The 19,993-nt window shown below is 42.7% G+C and overlaps 1 protein-coding gene across 3 annotated transcripts; it reads left to right on the top strand.

Annotated features, from left to right (window-relative positions):
- Positions 1-2,585: 2,585 nt before the first annotated feature.
- On the top strand, positions 2,586-19,585 carry Mcm3 (minichromosome maintenance complex component 3). Of its 3 annotated transcripts, none has more exons than XM_020154816.2 (17): positions 2,586-2,774; positions 4,363-4,475; positions 4,879-5,087; positions 5,561-5,691; positions 7,903-8,141; positions 8,519-8,627; positions 9,261-9,414; positions 9,742-9,873; positions 10,453-10,661; positions 12,339-12,513; positions 12,874-13,000; positions 13,747-13,897; positions 15,920-16,060; positions 16,453-16,556; positions 17,282-17,367; positions 17,801-17,909; positions 18,892-19,585. In XM_020154816.2, exons 1-17 carry the CDS (start codon positions 2,697-2,699, stop codon positions 19,088-19,090), a joined length of 2,466 nt encoding a protein of 821 aa, XP_020010405.1. In that variant the 5' UTR covers positions 2,586-2,696; the 3' UTR covers positions 19,091-19,585. The 3 variants fall into 3 exon arrangements, with proteins under 3 accessions (XP_020010405.1, XP_073938070.1, XP_073938071.1); XM_074081969.1 differs by lacking the exon at positions 2,586-2,774 and adding an exon at positions 3,311-3,749; XM_074081970.1 differs by lacking the exons at positions 2,586-2,774; positions 17,801-17,909 and adding an exon at positions 3,311-3,749 and having other exon boundaries at positions 18,892-19,031.
- Positions 19,586-19,993: the final 408 nt, after the last annotated feature.

Consider the following 19,993-nt stretch of genomic DNA (forward strand, 5'->3'; position numbering starts at 1 on the left):
CTTTGAACAAAGATGCATATTATTTAGTTCTTATTAGTGATGTTCATTGTGGGTTTGTATTGTGCCTTTGAGTACATTTTGGTCCCTCAGTGTCAACATGGTAAATGGAAGAATTCCATACCCTTTGCATTCCGTTTTCAGTCATTCTGCACAGTTCTGCTTTCCAGGGAGCCCCCTAGCGTTTATTTAGCCTAGGCAGTCAGCTTAGGTCCATGGCGGACTAAGGTAGAGTGAAAATGGATAAAGAGGAAGGTGAGAATATGAGCAAACATGGAAACTGTAGACACACTACTTCATTTTGCATCAGAATGGAGAGGGGAGAGGGAGGCACTGGTTAAATTCACCTGGACTTTCAATGTTCAAATGTCCCTATCTTTTCTTTATGAGCAACCTGATTCATTGTTCTCTCTAGGCAGTTTGGAGGTGTGGGAGATAATTTAAAGAACTGTGTTTTCTCTGTTTAGTGAGAAACAGAGAACAATGTCTCTTTTTTTCTTTTTTCTGGCGGTACTGGGGTTTGAACTCAGGGCTTCATGCTTGCTAAGCAAGTGCTCCTACCACTTGAGCCATTACTGATCTTGTTTCCTCATGGGAGCAGGGAGAACTATCAATTAAATATTTGCATGTCCTTCATGGCTGAAGGTAATGATGGCATTAGGCCAAATCAAGTCTTTATCATGGACCATGGCACAATTAACACATCACTTGGAACTCGTCTTTGTATAGTTTTTAAATATGCCATAGGCTTGTGGAATGCTACAGTGGGACAGATTTACTGAGAATTTCTAATCCAGTTTCCTTGTTTTACGTATGTGGAAACTAAAGTCCACAAAACAGTGAGTTAGAATGAAAGATGTACTTTCCAGACCGTCACCTCTTTGGCCTTTCCACTGCAAATGACTTGCTTTCTTTGCAACAATGAACTAAACTTCCTGGTTCTTTTAGTGTTATTTTCAAGTTATTTCCTTGGCAGAAAATATTATCAGTATTGCATCCAATATATTCATAAAATGACTTACAATCAAGTGATAAAGATCATCTTTAGTTAATAAGTAATTATATCTTACTAAATAATTGCAAACAGGATCCTCATTCTAGAATTTTTCTTTCTTTTTTTGCCTGTAAATGTACACAAAAGCAGTCAATTGTGAGCCTGTTTTCTTTAACTAAGGGTGAGTGTATCTGCCTATTAGGATGGCACAATACATAAGGTAACTATAAACTGAATAATAATAGGCAGAAATACATACACACATACAGATTAATGGTGTATACATTTTGCTCAGGTATGTTATACTTCGAAGATTTATCAACACACAGTGAGTCCTGGACACAAACTGACAGAAATTTCAGATACAAGGTTACAAAATTATATTTTTTGGGCAATTTGGCATTTTAGCTTTTTGTTTAGTAAAGCTAAGAACACGCTGGGGCAATGGGGATGTTCTTTATTATGTACCGAGTGATTATATAGGTGTTTACATAGGTAAAAATTCATTGAGCTATACATTTAAGATTTCTGCATTTTGCTGCATGTTCCTTACACTTAAAAAAAAACCCTAAAAATTAAAAACCAATCAAGAAGGACCAAACAAACAAAAAAACTGGCGTGCAATGTAGCTTTTAGTGACTTATGCTAATTTATAATTATAATTATATAATTACTATTTATAATTTCAGATTTGCTACTCAACACCTTAATTACTGATTGCTACTTTGTCGATGGTAGTACTTAACACTTTCCTCCTTTGTGTTAATCTTTCAGTAAACTAATTTACTTAAAAGGATCCAGTGGTCTTTTTATAAGGCGAGAAAGCCCTTTATCGACTCGTTTGCAGGAAAGATGGTGTAAAAACCGTCCAAAATTGTGTGTAATACCACGAGGCGGCCTCTAGGGGGTGGGCTACATACGGACACTCCTCACTCTTCCGTGGTCTGGAAAACCACGGAATAAAAACCTAATAGGCCACGGTTTTCGGATAGCATATAGGTCTTGAACTGAATTTTCCCCAAAGAAACTAAGATTCTATTTTCCTGCCCGTGGATTCTAAAAATCTACTTCCCCTGCCCTGCCCCATGTCGTTTGTGGGCAGTTGTTGATACCTTTAAAAACTATTTACTTTTATGGTTTTCCACCTTCCTGCGTTATAAAACCCCATTCTCTAATGTTTAGGCTACTTTCAAGAAAAGTACAACTGCCGGGCTAATTTGGACACTGGTGCAAGTCAGGTAATTGCAGCTTGAATAAAGAACCTTACCGATAGCCAGAAAAAGGAAGAGGACTACAATTCCCAGAATGCAGCGCTTTCCTCGTCTCGGAGGGCCGCTCCTTCTGGCTGCCCAATGAGCAAAGGCTGCGAGCCTCTTCTCTCTCCTATTGGTCAACTTCCCCCCCTCACCCCCCCACCCGACCGCAGGGGCGAAGCAGGGTGGGAGAAATAGAGGACCCCGGATGGCACATTCCCCGCCCCACGAGGCTCCGGTCGGAAAATCCGATTAAGAACGACCTCCCGATTGGACATTCGCAATTCCGGTTAGAGAGAAGAGCCAATCAGAATGAGTCTGCTCTCTGAGTCCCCGCCTCTTCCTGGACGTAAGCTTTGGTGGCGGGAAAAGTTCTGAAGTTTTCGCGCCAGGGCGGAGCCACCCAGGGCTGTTCGCGCGGCTTTGTAGCAGGCAATTCCGAGGCTGCGGGCATGGCGGGGACGGTGGTGCTGGACGATGTGGAGCTGCGGGAGGCTCAGAGAGATTACTTAGACTTCTTGGACGACGAGGTGAGGCGGGCCGCGTCTGGCGGGAGCGGCGGCGGAGCCGGCCGAGTTCCCTGTTGATTGGGGGGTCGCCAGTGCGTGTCCCGAGCGTGGCAAGTGGTGGCGGGGCGCCGGAGAGCATCAGAGTGGCCAAGCCCGCCTCGGCCTTTTCGGGGAGGACCGCGGGGTCCCGCGCGCCGAGCGCTCGCGTTCCCCGCCGGCCGCCCGTCGGAGGGAGGAAGCGCCAAGTCGGCGCCCCGATCGGCTGCACGGGGCCCGCGGTGACGTCCCCTGGGGCCTGCAGCCGGCTCGCCCGTCCGCCCTGCAGCAGGCTGCATGGTTCCGCCCCGTGCAAGTGTTCCCTGTGCCCAGCCCCTCCACTGCGCCCGCCTTTCTCCCCTGGCCCTCGCCGTAAGTCCGTGTGCCTTGTGCAGAGGGTCCCGATGTCCTTCAGAGTCCTGCGCCCGAGTCCCCTGGCCCCCACCCTCTGCCACCTCCCACGCCACGTCCCCCCTGCGATTCCCTCCCTCCCCGCCTCCCTCACGTCCGAGCAGGCCACGTGGCCAGCGCGTCCCGTGTAAGCGCGCAGGTGGCCACGTGGGTGTTTGTGTAGCTGAGTAATCGGTGAACCTGATCGACTTCACGTGATCGTCTGCAGCTCCGTCCAGCCTTCCGTTTACCGGCAGACAGACAATGTCATGCTTCTCCGTGGATGCGTGTGTGCGCGCGTACAGGCACGCACACTCACGCATGCCCACGTACACTCACGCACACTCACGCACTCACATACGCACACTCATGCATACTCACGTATACTCACGCACACTCACGCACACATACTCACGCACACTCACGCATACTCACGCACACGCACACTCACGCTGGCTCAATCCACTCGCCCGCTGTAGGACATCCCGGCTGTTCCATAGCTCGGTTACTGCGGACAGTGCTGCACTTGGGTGGGCGAGTGGCTCTTTTGTACCCTGCTTCCATCTCTGGGTAAAAAGTGGTATCCCTGGGTCATCCATACAGCCGAACCTTAAGAGCTATAGAATGTTCACGAGCATATTAACAGTTTGAGGATAAACGAAAAGCCGCTTTAGTACGAATTTTAAAAGTCTGCTTAATTTATCCTTTAGTTTGTATTTAAGAAATACAGCATGATGTTGAAATGAGCACTACGATCAAGCAAATTAACTTACCCATTTCCATGCATAGTAAATTTACATTTCAGTAAGGTTTCTCCTTATTATCCTTTAATGCTTCTTAAAAGAAATGTTAGCATAAAGAGCTGTTAATGATAATGGGAATAATAACATGGACCTTATAATTTTTATGGTCTCCTATGAGGGCATAGTTGGAGTCTGAGAATAGTGAATAAAATGGAGGAATTGATGGACACGACATTGGGATTCAACTCTGCAGAGACTGAGTTAGTTCTCGTGCTGTGAGAGCTGCTTCTGTTTAGAAACAGTTTTTTTCTTTTCAGTAGTGCAGGGTTGAACTCAGGGCTTCTCACTTCCTAGGCAGGCACCCTACCACTTGAGCCACTCTACCAACCTAGAAACACTTTTGAATTTGGCTGTTGTGATATGTGGTGACTGTTTTGCAGGAAGACCAGGGAATTTACCAGAGCAAAGTTCGGGAACTGATCAGTGACAACCAGTACCGTCTGATAGTCAATGTGAATGACCTGCGCAGGAAAAATGAAAAGAGGGCTAACCGGTGAGTGGCAGGGTTGCCAGGGGGATGTCCTGGGTCTGAATGAAAATGACCTCACCTCCCTCTTGGTCAGATTGGAATTCCCAGTAGAGGACCTTGTTGAGGTTGTATTGACCTTGAAGCCCCCCATACCCATTGCCTCACCTGCATTTATAATTTACTTCCCAGAGGAAGTAAATACTTCCAGTATTTAGCTGAATGTCATTTTTACATCTTTGATAAGTTGAATTAAAATTGGTCCTCAATGCTGATGTATTTTACTGAATCATAGGATGACAGGAGAAAAGCAGGAGCTGGATTTTCTCTTATTGACCATAATGATCAAAGAATATTTCTGTTTTGAGGGCTGATTTTCTTGAGTTCTACCCTCTCTGCCTAATTATTCTTTTCTTTTGCTCATTTGTAGCCTGCTGAATAATGCCTTTGAGGAACTGGTTGCCTTCCAACGAGCCTTAAAGGATTTTGTGGCCTCCATTGATGCTACGTATGCCAAGCAGTATGAGGAGTTCTACGTAGGATTGGAGGGCAGCTTTGGCTCTAAGCATGTCTCTCCCCGCACTCTTACTTCCTGCTTCCTCAGCTGTGTGGTCTGCGTGGAGGGCATTGTCACTAAATGTGAGTGGGTTAAAGGAGGCACTAGGACATGGTGGTGGGATAGACTTAGAGGGGTTGGGAAAGCAGTTGAGGCTTAGATCTGGATAGCTTGTGGCTTCAGAGAAGTGGAGCACTGAAATTGCATGATGAAGCTTGGAGGAGCTCAGTGTCCACAGTTAGTAGGGGATCTTAAATGACTACTTGTGTTGGCAGAATGATGAATTGTGCTGAGAGCTGGAGGAGTCTTGGCTGCTGGAACTCTCATTCTATCCCCAGTCTAGTATTTCTTAGTTGTGGTCAACAGTACTTAAAATTTTACATGGATAAGGTAAGAGTCCATACATAAATGTAAAAAATGAATACAGGACAGATAATTGAAATAGCTTAATCTAGGAGGAAGAACAGTGTTTGGAGTCATTTAGGCTTGTATGGGTTTAGATCCCACGCTCTCACTGTCTGTCTGGGTGACTTTACATGCACATTTCCATTCTTAGGCTCACTAGTTCGTCCCAAAGTTGTGCGCAGTGTCCACTACTGTCCTGCTACAAAGAAGACCATAGAGAGACGTTACTCTGATCTCACCACCCTTGTGGCCTTTCCATCCAGTTCTGTCTATCCCACCAAGGTGAGAGGCATGAATCAGTTGGATGTTTGTTTTAATCCAACTAATTGTATAATATCTTAAGTCTTTCTTCCAGATAGGGCAAAAAATAAGGATTAGTTCCAAGGAAAGATTGATTATAATCTAAAGTTTTACATAGAAATTCCACAATTTTTTTTTTTTTAAAAAGAATAAATGCTCATTTTAGAAAACTTGGGATGCTATGGAAGGTCTGAAAGAAGGAAAGAAGTCATCTCATCTATGCAACTCCTTTAGAAAAGTTATAATATATAATTTTATAATCTGCTTTTCAAAAGTTAAATGGGAATGTTTTTGTTGTATATTGTTATTTGTGTAATCTTTGCAAATATTTCACTGGATTTGGGAGATGACTGGCATAGGAAAGGTTTTTGTGACATTCAGATTGATCTAAATTGAGGATAATGTAAGGCTTTCTCATGAGGCAGAAGATCATTTAAATTGATAACATGATGCCTGAACTCATTTTGTCAAGGAATATCTCTCTCCTGTCAAAGTTTAATTGAGAGCTCCTGTATCCAAGTCATCATTGAGCACTGCCTAGGACACAGATATGAATAACTCCCCATCCTTGTCTTCAATATTATCAACTGGTGGAGCAATCAAACATATAAACAACTAAAACAAGAGTGCCTTAGAACTGTAACTGAAACCCTTCAGAATCAGTCTACCTCTGAGATTTGGAAAGGTTAAGTGGTTTGCTTGTGGTCCCAGTTATAGAGGACCCTAAAGATTAAGACTCACATCTCTGGTTCAAATCAATTGCACTTTCTAAGTCTAAGTCACCCTGTTCTCTTTCTTTTCTTTTTTTTTTTTGGTGGGTCTGGAGTTTTAACTCAGGGCTTTGTGCTTGCAAAAAACAGGTGCTCTACTGCTTGAACCGCACCTCCAGTCTGTTTTCCTTGGGTTGTTTTGGAGATGGGATCTCGCAAACTATTTGCTTATATAGCCTTGGAAACTGTTTGCCTGGGCTGGCCTTGAACGTTGATCCTTCTGATCTCAACCTGCCAAGTAGCTAGGATTATGGGTGTGAGCCACAGGCACCTGGCCTGAGTCACCCTATTCCCTTTACTAAGGTTTCCACTTTCTGTATTTTCTTCTTCATGAAGTATCCAGGGAATACTCTTATGCTAATTATGGTAGACAACTTCCTTTGCTTGAGAACTGGAAAAACATTGGGCCTGGTCTCCTGAAGGTCATCAAGTGTGGTCTTTAGGAGCCTGGGCTTTGGAGTAGCTGACTGCTACTTATGTGACCTTGGGAGAGTCATTTAATCTCTCCCAGTTTATTTCATTGTCCATGACGTGTAGAAAATACCTGCTTAATAAGGCTGTGATACACATGAGAAAATTTCATAAAATAATAGCACAGTTCCTACACATAGCAAGTTCTCAGTAAGTGATGGCTGTCGTGTTTTTAAAAACTTCAAGTATCAAAGGAAGTAAAACTTTAGAAAAATGGTTTTATAGACGTTTAACATACATATAGAAAACCTTATGAATATATAATTTGATGAACTTTTCACAAGCTACGTACACCTATGTAGCCAGCATTCAAACCAGGAAACAGAACCTTAGTAGCACTCAGAAGTCCCTCCTGAGGGCCATGAGACCCTGATATCTAACAGCATAGATGGCTTTTCATTTTTTCCTGTTTTGAGTAAGTATTTATATGTCGAGCTGCTTTTGTTCAACAGCGTGTCTGTGAGAGTCATCCACAAATTCTTATTATTGAATAAGAAATGAATTCTTATAGTATTATAAAATGAATTCTTATAGTATTCATTTACGTGATTGTACTACATTTATTTGAGCATTCTGTTGTTGACATTTGTCTGTTAGAAGGCTGAGTTAGTGCTGCTGAGAGCATTGTGGTGAGTGGCTTTGGGTGAACATTTGTATTGTATTTCTTGGTGGAAAAGCTGCCTTAGTGTAAGCAGGTATTCAGCTTTAGTAGGGAGAGTGAGTAAGAATACTAACTTTGATGTTAGTACAGCCAGTTCCATCAGAGTCTGTGTTGCCTCTTCTATTAGACAGTTTGTTGCTAGAGTAGAGATAGTGATGGAAAAAGCTGGCAACAATACGTAGTTTTTATTTTGCTTCTAGATACTAAAATTTTGTGAAGCCATCCCTGAATTATGTTTCCAGTGTCAGATGAATGTGGCAGATTAAAATAACCCTGTGTGCCTTTTTCTAGGATGAGGAGAACAATCCTCTTGAGACAGAATATGGCCTTTCTGTATATAAGGACCACCAGACCGTCACCATCCAGGAGATGCCAGAGAAGGCCCCTGCTGGCCAGCTTCCCCGCTCTGTGGATGTCATTCTGGATGATGACTTAGTGGATAAAGTCAAGCCCGGTGACCGAATCCAGGTGGTGGGGACCTACCGCTGCCTTCCTGGAAAGAAGGGAGGTTATACTTCAGGGACCTTCAGGTACAGGATCTGCTGTGAAGTGCTAGAATGCTGTGGGCACTTTCTGTTTCTGGCAGTACTTTTTTTCCACTTTGCTCTACCTGATGGGGGAATCACACTACCTGACTGTGGGATGGCATACCTCTCATACCTTTCTTCTGTGATATAGAGCTGTTACCTGATTACAGCTGACTTACAGAAAGCAGGCATCATCAGCCCTCATTTTGGGTCATGGACAGAAAGAGTCTGTTGTTTAGTTCAGAACAGCTTTTGTTTTTTTCCCCCTGACTTGTTGGTCTAGCTTAGTAGCCTAAGGCTTACTGCTGCTGGGGGTACTACTAGCTAGTGATGTTGGAAACTGAATATCCAGGTTCTTCTTACTCTCCTCTTTGTCCCAGGACTGTCCTGATTGCCTGCAACGTGAAGCAAATGAGCAAGGACACGCAGCCTTCATTCTCTGCCGAGGACATAGCCAAGATCAAGAAGTTCAGTAAAGCCCGCTCCAAGGTCTGGGCATCCTTTGGGTATTTGAGGGTGGATTTGAAGTAGTGTTTGGGTGTGTGTCTGTCTTTGTACTGGATCCAGAGGAAGGTGCTAGTGTACCACCAGTCTTATACTTATTGCCGAAGACATGAGCGATGCATTATTACTTAGATTTAAAAGTTTTATTTTTGTTTTAGTTTCCATTTTGTTTTTCCTGTCTTTTTTTCCTTTTTAAAGACAGATGTCCACATTTAGAATTGAACACAATGTGTAAGTGTGTGATAAAGGTTACTGTGGAAGCATAGCACACATTCTTATTAAACCTAAAATGTTTGAAACTTGGAACACTTTCCCCCGCTTTTTTTTTTGGCAGTGCTGGGGATTGAACCCAGGGCCTTGTCCTAGGCCAAGCACTCTAGCTCTGAACTACATCCTCTGTCTGTTCTTTTTGTCTTGAAGACTAAAGCTCTAAGCAAGTTTAAGAATCCAGGCTACCTCTTTACCTGCTCTAGTAATTGTCTACAATATGATTTTTCTTTAAGCAGAAGCTCTTGCAATTAGGGACAGTATGTATATTCTTTGGGCATCTTTTATATGCTCCATAAAACCCACTGGATCTCACTAGGCTTTTCACTCTATTGCTTCTTTCTCCTCTAGGATATCTTTGACCAGCTGGCCAGGTCATTAGCTCCTAGTATCCATGGACATGACTATGTCAAGAAGGCAATCCTCTGCTTGCTCTTGGGAGGGGTGGAACGAGACCTCGAAAACGGCAGCCACATTCGTGGGGACATCAATATTCTGCTAATAGGTATGGTGTTTGGTTGCTTTAGAGTCTTGCTCTTCCTGGAGAAGTGAGAATGGGAGAATCTGTAGCATGTAAGGTTGTGTCTTCTGTACCTGGTCATATTTCAGCCCCCATCAGGGACAAAAGGCTAAAATGGATCTTTTTTAAATCCCTGGAATTCTCAATTTATAATACCTACAATGTATTCTGTGAATGGTAAAGTGAGAGATATCACATTTAACAGCCAATTACTGTCTGTTTATATTATTCTAAGAACTGTTCAGAAAAAGCAGAACTTGCTGTGGGTGGGGGGAGTTTTCCTAGCGAATCCTCACCACCCCCGTCCCACAGGAGATCCATCAGTCGCCAAGTCGCAGCTTCTGCGGTATGTGCTCTGCACTGCGCCCCGGGCTATTCCCACCACTGGCCGTGGCTCCTCTGGAGTGGGTCTGACAGCTGCTGTCACCACAGACCAGGAAACAGGTAAGGCTGTAAGGGTCCTTGGTAAAGATTGAACACAGATTCTTTGAGCTTGCTGTGGGCATGGCTTGTGTTAGGAAGATGCAGTTGAAAGGTTAGTTGGGGCCAGATTGTAGAAGACTGAGTGTTCTGCAATAATGAGTGAATTAATTCTTTGGGTTGCTTAAATATTCTCAAAAAAGTTTTCCTAGAAGGTGATTGGAAGGAATTTGAAAAAAAAAAAAAAAAAAAAACCCAGTAAATTAGAAGGGAAATAAAAATGAAGATTGGACTATTTTAAGAACTAAAGGAAAGATTTGAAGATCAGTGAAAAGTGGAAGTCTAATTGGACTTCTGAGTCTAATTGAGGATGAGGATGAGCCATAAAGGACATTTATAAGAGGCTGGTTGGTGTGAGGGTCAGAATGAGACAGGTCTAACTATTCAGATTATAACTCAAAAGGTGGCCCTCCAGGATCTCCTTTAAGTCTTGCAGCTGTAGCTTGTGTGCTACAAAGGAGGTGCCAGGAAGGAGACTGAAATCCCTCCACTATCCCTTATAACCTAGACCAGAGCAGATATTTCTATCTCCTCTCTTCCCAGGGGAGCGCCGTCTTGAAGCAGGAGCCATGGTCCTGGCTGACCGAGGTGTGGTTTGCATCGATGAATTTGACAAAATGTCTGATATGGATCGCACAGCCATCCATGAGGTGATGGAGCAGGGTCGAGTAACCATTGCCAAGGCTGGCATTCATGCTCGGTTGAATGCCCGCTGCAGTGTTCTGGCAGCTGCTAATCCTGTCTACGGCAGGGTGAGTGCAATCAGGCCCTTAACCATTGTCCTTGCAGCATTTGGTTTTGCTGAATAACTGGGCTGAGAAGCTTATTTTAGGGAGCAACAGGACAAAGAGTAAGATAGGCTCATTATCTTGGTATTGTCCTTGGTTTTTAGTGGTGATTGCTTTCCTGTTCTACGCAGCAGAATCCTCTGGGAAGTTATTTATTTAAAAATAACTTCAAAAGGTAAATAACAAAAAATAATTTGCAGCCTAACAATCCAGATAAGCTGTATTTCATTAAGATGAAAGTACTACGTATACGTGGCTGGAGGATTTCTAAACAAATGGAGGCATATAACATGAAAATTAAAAAGCCTTCCTTTTCCAGGGATAACACCTCCAGCTTTGGAGTGTTCCAGGTAACAAGTTTAGGCATGAACCAGCAAATACACCATTTCGTTGTTAAAAATTATCTCTGTGTTTTTGTTCTATGATGTTCCTAAATGTAATCTTTTGTATTCATTCTGCTTCAGGCTTGCTGAGTTTTGTCTTTGTAAAAACAGTATTGTATTCTGTCGATTTATAGTAATTTATTTAACTAGTTTCCATTTGATGGTTTTCCTTTCCTTCCCTGCAATTTGAACAAAGCCGAAATGACTGTTCCTTCACATGTATCTTGTTATTCTTTGGAATATTTCTGTAGTGTAAATACTTAGCAATGGACAGTGGAATTACTGGATTAAGTGTTATATGCATTTTTATTTTAGTCAAAATGATTGACAGATCGCTTTCCTTAAAGATTATACTTAACACTGATTACTACTTCTAGTATTCCAGAATAGTGGTATTATCTAATCTCATTAACAAATACTTACAAATGTTTTTATTTGTCAAATTCTTTAATTCAGTAATGTGAAGTAGGTAGTTACTTTCATTTTATAGATTACATACTCAAGAGCCACAAACTAGAAAATGGCAGAGTTGGGATTTAAATCCAGAGCTCAAACTGTGCTCTGACAGGTTATAATCCCACAGCATATAAAACACCTGATTTGGTGGTTCTTTAAACATGCCGATGCATGATTGATAGCCCAGAGTTTCTGAGTTCAAGTCTCCATATTGCGGCTCTTGGTAGCTGTGGTTTGAAGTGTGTGTGAGTGGGTAGGTGTCAACCCAGTCAGTAGGCCTAGAATTGAAAGTATTAGGTTTCTTAAATCCCAAGGAAAAACTCTAGATTCCTAAGACATTGTGCTTCGTAGGTCATTGGCTATTTTAGTTGAGATTTTACCTTCTGAGTAAGAGACTCCAAAGGTTCAAATGCTTCTAACTTATTTGACCCTGTCTTGATGACAGGTGTGTGGGGGTGGTCATCTCTCAGAGTTGATCCTGCCTTGTGTATGAGAAGAGCAGAATCAAGCTTGGGAGGGAAGAGGCTGGATTCGAGACCCACATTCAGGTTGTTAGAGGCGCTTGTGTGAGGAGTTGGGCTTCTGAGTTAGCTCAGGCCATTTGAACTTAGTGTAGGAAAAGGTTGCAAGTGCAAGAGATGATTTATGTATCTTAATAGCTTTAAAATACTTTGTTTTTTCACTTCTTGTCTGCTTTGTTTTGTATGGTCTAGCCTTCCATTTTCATTCCCAGAATTGACCTGTTTTCTTTTCCTTTCTTCCTATTGATGTCACCTCCACTTTTTTTCCTCATGTTCCCCAGTATGATCAGTACAAGACTCCAATGGAGAACATTGGGCTACAGGATTCACTCTTGTCCCGATTTGACTTGCTCTTCATCATGTTGGATCAGATGGATCCTGAGCAAGATCGGGAGATCTCAGACCATGTCCTCAGGATGCACCGCTATAGAGCACCTGGGGAGCAGGATGGCGATGGTGAGGCCATGGAAGAGTAAGAGGGGCTAATGGCAGGGATCCTAACAGTGCAGGTATCTCAGGCCTAACCCAGGGGGAGGTGGGTATTCAGTATCTGATGCTCTCATCTGCCTACCCACTTTCCCTGCCTGCTCACTGCAATTATTCTAAAGAGCATCTTTTGTCTGTTTTTGGATTTGGAGTATCTTTGAGCATCTTCTGTGGGCCAGGTAGTTCTACCCTTCTTATTTGGGTTCCATGTCTGTTTTCCTTTTGGGTCCTTGCTTTGTGAGTCTCTTCCTTTCCTGTGTTGTAGAAGAAGCAATTTCTTCTGGCTTAAACTCTTTCTTACTTCCTTTTCTCTCATCTTGGGTTTACCAGCTATGCCTTTGGGTAGTGCTGTGGATATCCTGGCCACAGATGATCCCAACTTTAGCCAGGATGACCAGCAAGACACCCAGATTTATGAGAAGCATGACAACCTTCTGCATGGGACCAAGAAGAAAAAGTGAGTAGTATTCTTATTTCTCTTTGAAGGGAACATGAGATTTGTATATCTGAGCTCAGTTGAGACATTGTGCTCAGGCCACGGAGGTATAACCATGTGGGCCTTTTTTTCTTTTTTGGGTCTACAGATAATACCCTATATCCTGACCGGTGCCTTGTAAATGTTTGTGGGTGATTAAGCTCAGAGTCAGACGTTTTCCTAAAATAGAAAGTTCTGACACATGTCTTTAGATGGTGGTGTGATACCTTCCTCATACATGTCCTGTAGTCCTTTGGGGTAGTTTATAGTGAAGGGCCAGTAGATAGCAAGCACTGGAGACTTTGCAAATGGAGTTGGGTAAAGGAGACTTGTGATTGGGTGTTTAAAGATTGCAGTGTAGAACGCTATGTCTGTTTTTGGTCATGGTGCAGTAAGAAGTAGAGAATAGTCTTCAAAGCCATTTGGTTTAATTGTGCAGAATTTGGAGTCAGAAAACTAAATTTGAGTCCAAGTTAACTTCTTGGAACCATAGTTTTACCAACTATAAAACTATGATACTTCCTAAAGTTTTTACTACCTAACATATGAATAATACTAAAATTAAATTATGTAAAAGGGCATTATGCATTATCCATATAAGAGGTAGTTCTAGGCCTCATCTCTGCTCTGTAATTTGACCTTGACTTCTCTGAGGAGAGGCAAAGCCACTACCTCTGGCAGATAGTGAGGTGTGGCTGAGAGGTGGAATTCACTGTGTGTGGGTCCAGGGAGAAGATGGTGAGTGCAGCATTCATGAAGAAGTACATCCATGTGGCCAAGATCATCAAGCCGGTCCTGACACAGGAGTCAGCTGCCTACATTGCAGAAGAGTACTCACGCCTACGCAGCCAGGACAGCATGAGCTCAGACACGGCCCGGGTGAGTGCCCAAGGGTCTGGGGCCCCTTAGCTGGATGGCTAGGGCAGGAGTCCCTGCCCTTCGGGAGCTTTGGAAGCATTTAACTTAATGATCTTTCCTGGTCTGAAGAAGAGCTTCCTGCTAGCACAATTTTAACCATTTCCTTTTCTAAAGGAAAATGAAATAAGGGCAGGTATCTCAGTCAGTGAAATATGACTGACATCTGGAAACACAGCTGGTCCCTATACCTACATGCAGTGTGAAAATACAAGAGCTATCCTCGGAGAGCTCCTGTTTGAGAGGGAGAGGCAGAAAGGTAGATAGAAGGATCACATGTACGTATTTCTAAGTGTGTACCTCAGTATGATACTTCCAAAGGAATGAATGTGAAGGGATACTTGAGTGCAGATGATGACTGATTTTTCTTACAGAATTCCCTGGAGGGGTGTGAATGTCAGGAAAGGATCCCCAGAGAGTGATGTTTGGGTAGGACTTCAACAAATAATTGGAAGTTAGTTGAGCAATTATGATAACTGCTGAGAGCAATTTCTAGTAACATAACATAGTTGCCCTTGAATTTATGTAAATCTTTAGGGATCAGGTGGCTCATGTAGGATTTTATATCCAGAAAAGACCCAAGTTCAAAATTGTCATTGTATGTAACACTCTTGCATTTAGATGTGATGCTGTATCATGTACTGTAGCTTCACACACATTCCGTCTTCTGCTAGGACTTTCCAATTCCAGCGACAGCGTATTTCTACATTGGATTCTTAAAATAAGCTCCTATTGATCATAAACCTACTTCCCCTCAACTTCTACACATGGATTTTAGTTTTGCTTTCTAGAGATTATATAGCACATTTCTTCTTACTAAGCAGCTCCCTTTTTAACTGCCTTTCCCCTCGTGTGAACTGCTCCTGTGTGTCAAGGCTCTCTCATCTAGCAAACAATTGACCATAATTCACCATTTTGGTTGTGGTCTTGGTAAGTCCCTTCATTTGGATTTTGTAGCTCTGCTAGTGCAGACTCAGATTTCATCAAATTTTTAGGTGATTGAAGAATTAAAGCTTATAAAGAATTGAAGAATATAAAGCTTATAAAGAATTAAAGCTCCAAACTCTGCTTTGCAAATCATTAAAAAATTTAGTGAATGTATTTAAGGTCATTTTTTTTTTTTTTTAATATTGGTGTGAGTATAAATGGAAATTTAGAAAAAGAAGTGAGCAAGATGTGTCTCTGAAGAACATACTATGGGAAACAGGGAGGGGTAATAGAAAGAATGATCCCTGTATCTGATCCCAGCTCTGCAACTAGCTTTGGAGCTTTGCACAAATCCTTTCACTGTTCACTTACCTCTTGCTCCATGACAAGAGAAGATTGGATATTATCAGGACACATCAGCGTCACCTGGAACTTAAAAAGCACACACGCCCACTCCCGAATACGGAGATTATCATTCATCTGGTCAGGGACCCATTCAGACAATGGCATTTTGAAAAGAAAAGAGCAGTTTGGCATGTCCCCACCCTGTGAGAAACACTTGTTAGGAACTTGTCAGGGTTCTCTTCCTCCGGACTTAAGTGAGTTTACACAGCTTGTAAAAATTTGTCCTCAGATCACCTCTTTTGTACTCCTCCCTCTGAAGCTTTTTGATTCCAATTTCCCTCATCTGTGAAATCCCTCCATTATTAAGAGAAGAATATGAAAATTAACTTCCTGATATATCATAGGCCTGCAGTAAGTGATTCTTCTCTCTTTCGTACTCTTCTCTAACTTTGTATCTTCCCAGCTATGAGAACCTTAATTTTATTTTTTATTCACCTGGTTTTTCCTTGCCTGAACACTCTCATATTTCCTTCACACTTTGTTTTTAATCTTTCTGAGTTTTGACTGTTACTTACAGAGAAAACAGCTCTAAGTTACTTGCATTGGCTTCCTGGGTCATTTCTGGTAGTGTCTTTATTTCTGCTTTTGTGCTGTAGAAGTGGTGGCATTCTACAGGGTTCTGGATTGGTAATCCCCTCTTGTTTTCTTTCTCAGACATCTCCAGTTACAGCACGAACTCTGGAAACTCTGATTCGATTGTCCACAGCTCACGCAAAAGCCCGCATGAGTAAAACCGTGGACCTGCAGGATGCAGAGGAAGCTGTGGAGCTGGTCCAGTATGCTTATTTCAAGAAGGTGGGCCTTGACCTCCTTTTCCTCTTGCCTGCCTCTTTTCCCATCTGGTGAATTGTAGCCCTGGGGCATTTAGTGGTAGGTCTTGCATGCTTTTCCCTGTTTGCTAGATTGGTGATTATATTAAATTTCAATTAAGCACCTGATTTATGAAGAAATAAATTTTCTACTTAACCATTATGGTTTGGACACCTACTCCCATTTGCTTTTTTATTAAGCAAGAATTAAATATTTACCATGTGAAAGTCCTCCCAGCCCTGCTCCCAGGACTTGGAGACTAGAGAGACTTAGTGAGCCCTTAGACATGTGGAAGTCATTTCTACTGATGGTGCAGAAACGACTCTTAGGGTTCTTTGTTCAGTTCCCAGCATCACCCACGCTTGCCTTGGTTCTAGGTTCTGGAGAAGGAGAAGAAACGTAAGAAGCGAAGTGAAGATGAATCAGAGTCAGAAGATGACGACAACAAGAGTCAGGAGGACCACACGCAGAAGAGGAAGAGGTAAGGTGGGGCAAAGCGAAGAGATGGAAAGCTCTGTTTGGGGACTGTAGAGAGGGGTGGAGTAGGGGGATCAGGTGCTGCTTGTTGACATCAGGTTCTTCAGGGACCTGCAGGGTTTGAAGACAAGATAACCTGAGCACAGGAGAGAGAGCGGGATTGAGCCCCTCTGTTGAATTTAGAATGATGCTTTGGACCACTCTGCATTGCTAAAGAATTGCTAAATAGCAGGAGCAGGACCTTGAGCTTGCCAGGTACCACTTGAGCCACACGTCCTGCCCTTCAGAATTCTTTTTTCTTTTTTTGTGGTGCTGGGGTTTGAACTCAGGGCCTACACTTTGAGCCACTCCACCAGCCTTATTTTTGTGATGGGTTTTTTTTGGATCTCTCAACCTATTTGCCCGTGCTGGCTTTGAATGTCGATCCTCATGATCTCTGTCTCCTGAGTAGTTAGGATTATAGGCGTGAGCCACTGGCGGTCAAAATTCCTGGGATATTTTTTCCCCTCGTGCCTATGATTGAATTTATAAGAATGGGTGATACGGAAAAAGCATTGAGAAACAGCCTGTCTGTATTCTAGCCTGAAGAATGTCTTTCGCAGAGTAGCAGTTTGTGCAGGCCTAGTGTTCCACGTAGGTTGTAGATGGATGTTTCCTTGTCTCTGTGGTCAGTGACACAAGATGGGGTCTCCAAAGCTTTCATTTTTTTAACTACTATGGATATTTTAGGAGGAAGACTCGTCAGTCAGATGCCAAGGAGGGGGATTCATACGACCCCTATGACTTCAGTGACACAGAGGAGGAAATGCCGCAAGGTAAGTGAGTGTTCCCCAATAGAAAGAGGTGGTTCCTTTGACTCAAGATATCTTTAGTTGCTATTGGGCTCCTATTTGACTCCCTACTTGGTACCCTATGTCCAAAAGGTTTGTCCCAAGAGAAGCTCATGGTAAACCCATGGTAAAAATTTTGGAAAATAGACATTATTTAGTTGTTTGCTTCCTCCTCGATGAACTGTGATCTTTTGCCAAGCCTGGTGTAAGCATCTGCCTGACTTAATTCCTTTATCATCCAATAGAGAGTTCCCTTTCTCCTCACTATCCTTCTTGATAGTGAGGAGAAACCATAGGAAACAGGAACGTTCCCAGGCTCATTGAGGAGTGGGGAGTACATAGGATAACTTCTCTGGTATTGAAGGTAATGGCTTCACCTTGCTGTCTTCCCCATCTCTACTCTTACCAATACATAAAGTACACACTCCAAAGACGGCAGAGTCACAGGAGACTAAGGAAGCCCAGGTGGAGTCAAGTGAGTCACAGGAAGCCAAGGAAACTCAGAAGGTGGAGTTGAGTGAGCCTAGGTGAGTGGGGAAGTTGCTCTTGTGCCTCTTGAGTTCCCTCTGAGTGAGAACTAGTTCCTGTAGTATCTCCTCTTGGAAGGGGGTATTTCAATGAGCCACTTGCCACCAGAACTCAAAGCCAGAGGTCCAATGGTTTTAAAAGCACTCTCTACTCTGGGTATGATGTCACAGTCACAGAACAGTTGCAGAAACAGTGTGAAGAGCTCCTGTGTCAACTTGCCCGAGGCCCTAGCTGTTGTCTACTTTTACCTTTGCTTTACTTAATTCTGTTTGTGGGAGTCTGAATTATTATGTCCTTATTTGCAAGCAAAATTTGTGTCTTACTGTAGAACCTAGATTCTCACTAGGATTACATGTAGTTTTTTTCCTCATAGTGATCATATTTTTCAGAGTGAATTTGTACTAGTCTCAGAAAATGTTTTTGTCTGTAAATTTTGTTTATTGGACACCAAAAAAACTCAGTAGCTAAGTAACTTTTTTCTTTCTATGTCTGAAACACATAAAACACAATATGTGAAGAAAATCAGAAAAACATTAAAAAGTATTTAGGGAACTACACCAAAATCAGTTGTAATTCCACCCTCCAGAGACAGCCATTGAACTCTTATCTTGAAGTGCTGTCTGAATCAGCGCACATGAATTTCACTCTTACGTATGGCAGGCTTTTCATAGTATGGATTAATGAGTTCTCTAATGATGGACATTAAGGTGGTTCCCTGTAGTTGCTGCTGTTTATAGTAAAGCATTCTTTTATCCCTGTATACTCATGCAACTATAATAAAGTGAGTTCCTAGAAATAGATTCCTTGGATCAGCAAAGGGGTGTGTATGTGTGTTTATGTGAGTGTGTGTGTGAATGGGAAAGAATATGAATTGGGTGACACTTCTATTATGTTAACATCTTGGGTTTTCCCAGTGTGGATCTTGCCTGAGAGCATTTGGGTTTGCTTGCTTCTCACCCTTTTTTTTCCTGTCTGAGGCAGGTTGAAGTCATTCAAGGTAGCCCTCTTGGATGTATTCCGGGAAGCTCATGCACAGTCTGTGGGCATGAACCGGCTCACAGAATCCATCAACCAGAACAAAGAAGATCCCTTCTCTTCAGAAGAGATCCAGGCTGCACTGAGCAGGATGCAGGACGACAACCAGGTCATGGTGTCTGACGGCATCATCTTCCTCATCTGAGGAGATGCATCTCTGAACTTGGCGCTGTTGTTTTCCTACACCTCTCCCACCCCAGTCTTTGCCTTCATTCTCTAAACAAGTAATTGACTGAAGTTATGGGACAAGGTGATGAAGTTGGATCAGGACTTTGTGGAAGCTTTGGGATGGGTAATGAAGACTGTGGGGTAAGGAAAGAAAAGAGTGGAGAAGGTCTCTTCTGCAAAAGGACTGGACCGTCTACTTCCAATCCCTAAACAGACCCAGTGTTATTTTATGTAAATAACATAGGACTTGAGTATGTTTTGGGGCACAGGTGGTTTCTGTTCATCTTTTCTATGTCTGTAGTCTTTTTTAATTCTCCGTTTGGTCTAGAAAAGTCTTGAGTTCTGTGCTGGTGGAGAAGGGACTGGAGCAGATCATGTAGGTCCTTTGAAGAAAGCTTTCTTTGCAGTTAAAGACTAATGCATTTTTGTCTTAAACCTTCAGGAAATTGAATAAACTTCACTGTTTTGTGTATATGGTCTTAATACTTTGTACTTCTTACATACACATTTAAATTTGTTTTCTTGAAAGCTCTGCCTGCAGGATTTGCTGTCCCCCCATTTGCACAGAGTCACCACAAGGTGGCAACATCTGCTGCAATCTTGAAGAACTACGTCTTTCTGTTCACGCAGTTTCTTCCTCAGTAGCACGAACATTTGTCAGTCAAAATTGATCATGCAAATCAAACTCTGCCCATTTAGAATAGCTAAATGACCACAAGATTTCAGAGATGAAAGTCCCCGAGAAGAATTGACCCTCTGGCTTTTCTGAGCCTGAGTTAAAGCAGACCCCTTCATAAAGAAATGATTCTCCATGGCAGACTCCCTCAAAATTGTATGAGTTCTTGTCCACAAAGAGTACCCTTCATAGGGTACCTGTGTC

Source organism: Castor canadensis, chromosome 8 (assembly GCF_047511655.1).
Source record: "Castor canadensis chromosome 8, mCasCan1.hap1v2, whole genome shotgun sequence".
NCBI classification, from domain to species: domain Eukaryota; kingdom Metazoa; phylum Chordata; class Mammalia; order Rodentia; family Castoridae; genus Castor; species Castor canadensis.

What these genes read in the sequence shown, in the direction of transcription:
- Mcm3 (XM_074081969.1), top strand. Translation starts at nt 3,444, where the DNA reads ATGTCATGCTTCTCCGTGGATGCGTGTGTGCGCGCGTACAGGCACGCA. An exon ending in CATGGGACCAAGAAGAAAAA is followed by an intron (nt 13,001 to 13,746) that starts GTGAGTAGTATT and finishes GTGTGGGTCCAG; the next exon opens with GGAGAAGATGGTGAGTGCAG. An exon ending in TGAGCTCAGACACGGCCCGG is followed by an intron (nt 13,898 to 15,919) that starts GTGAGTGCCCAA and finishes TTTCTTTCTCAG; the next exon opens with ACATCTCCAGTTACAGCACG.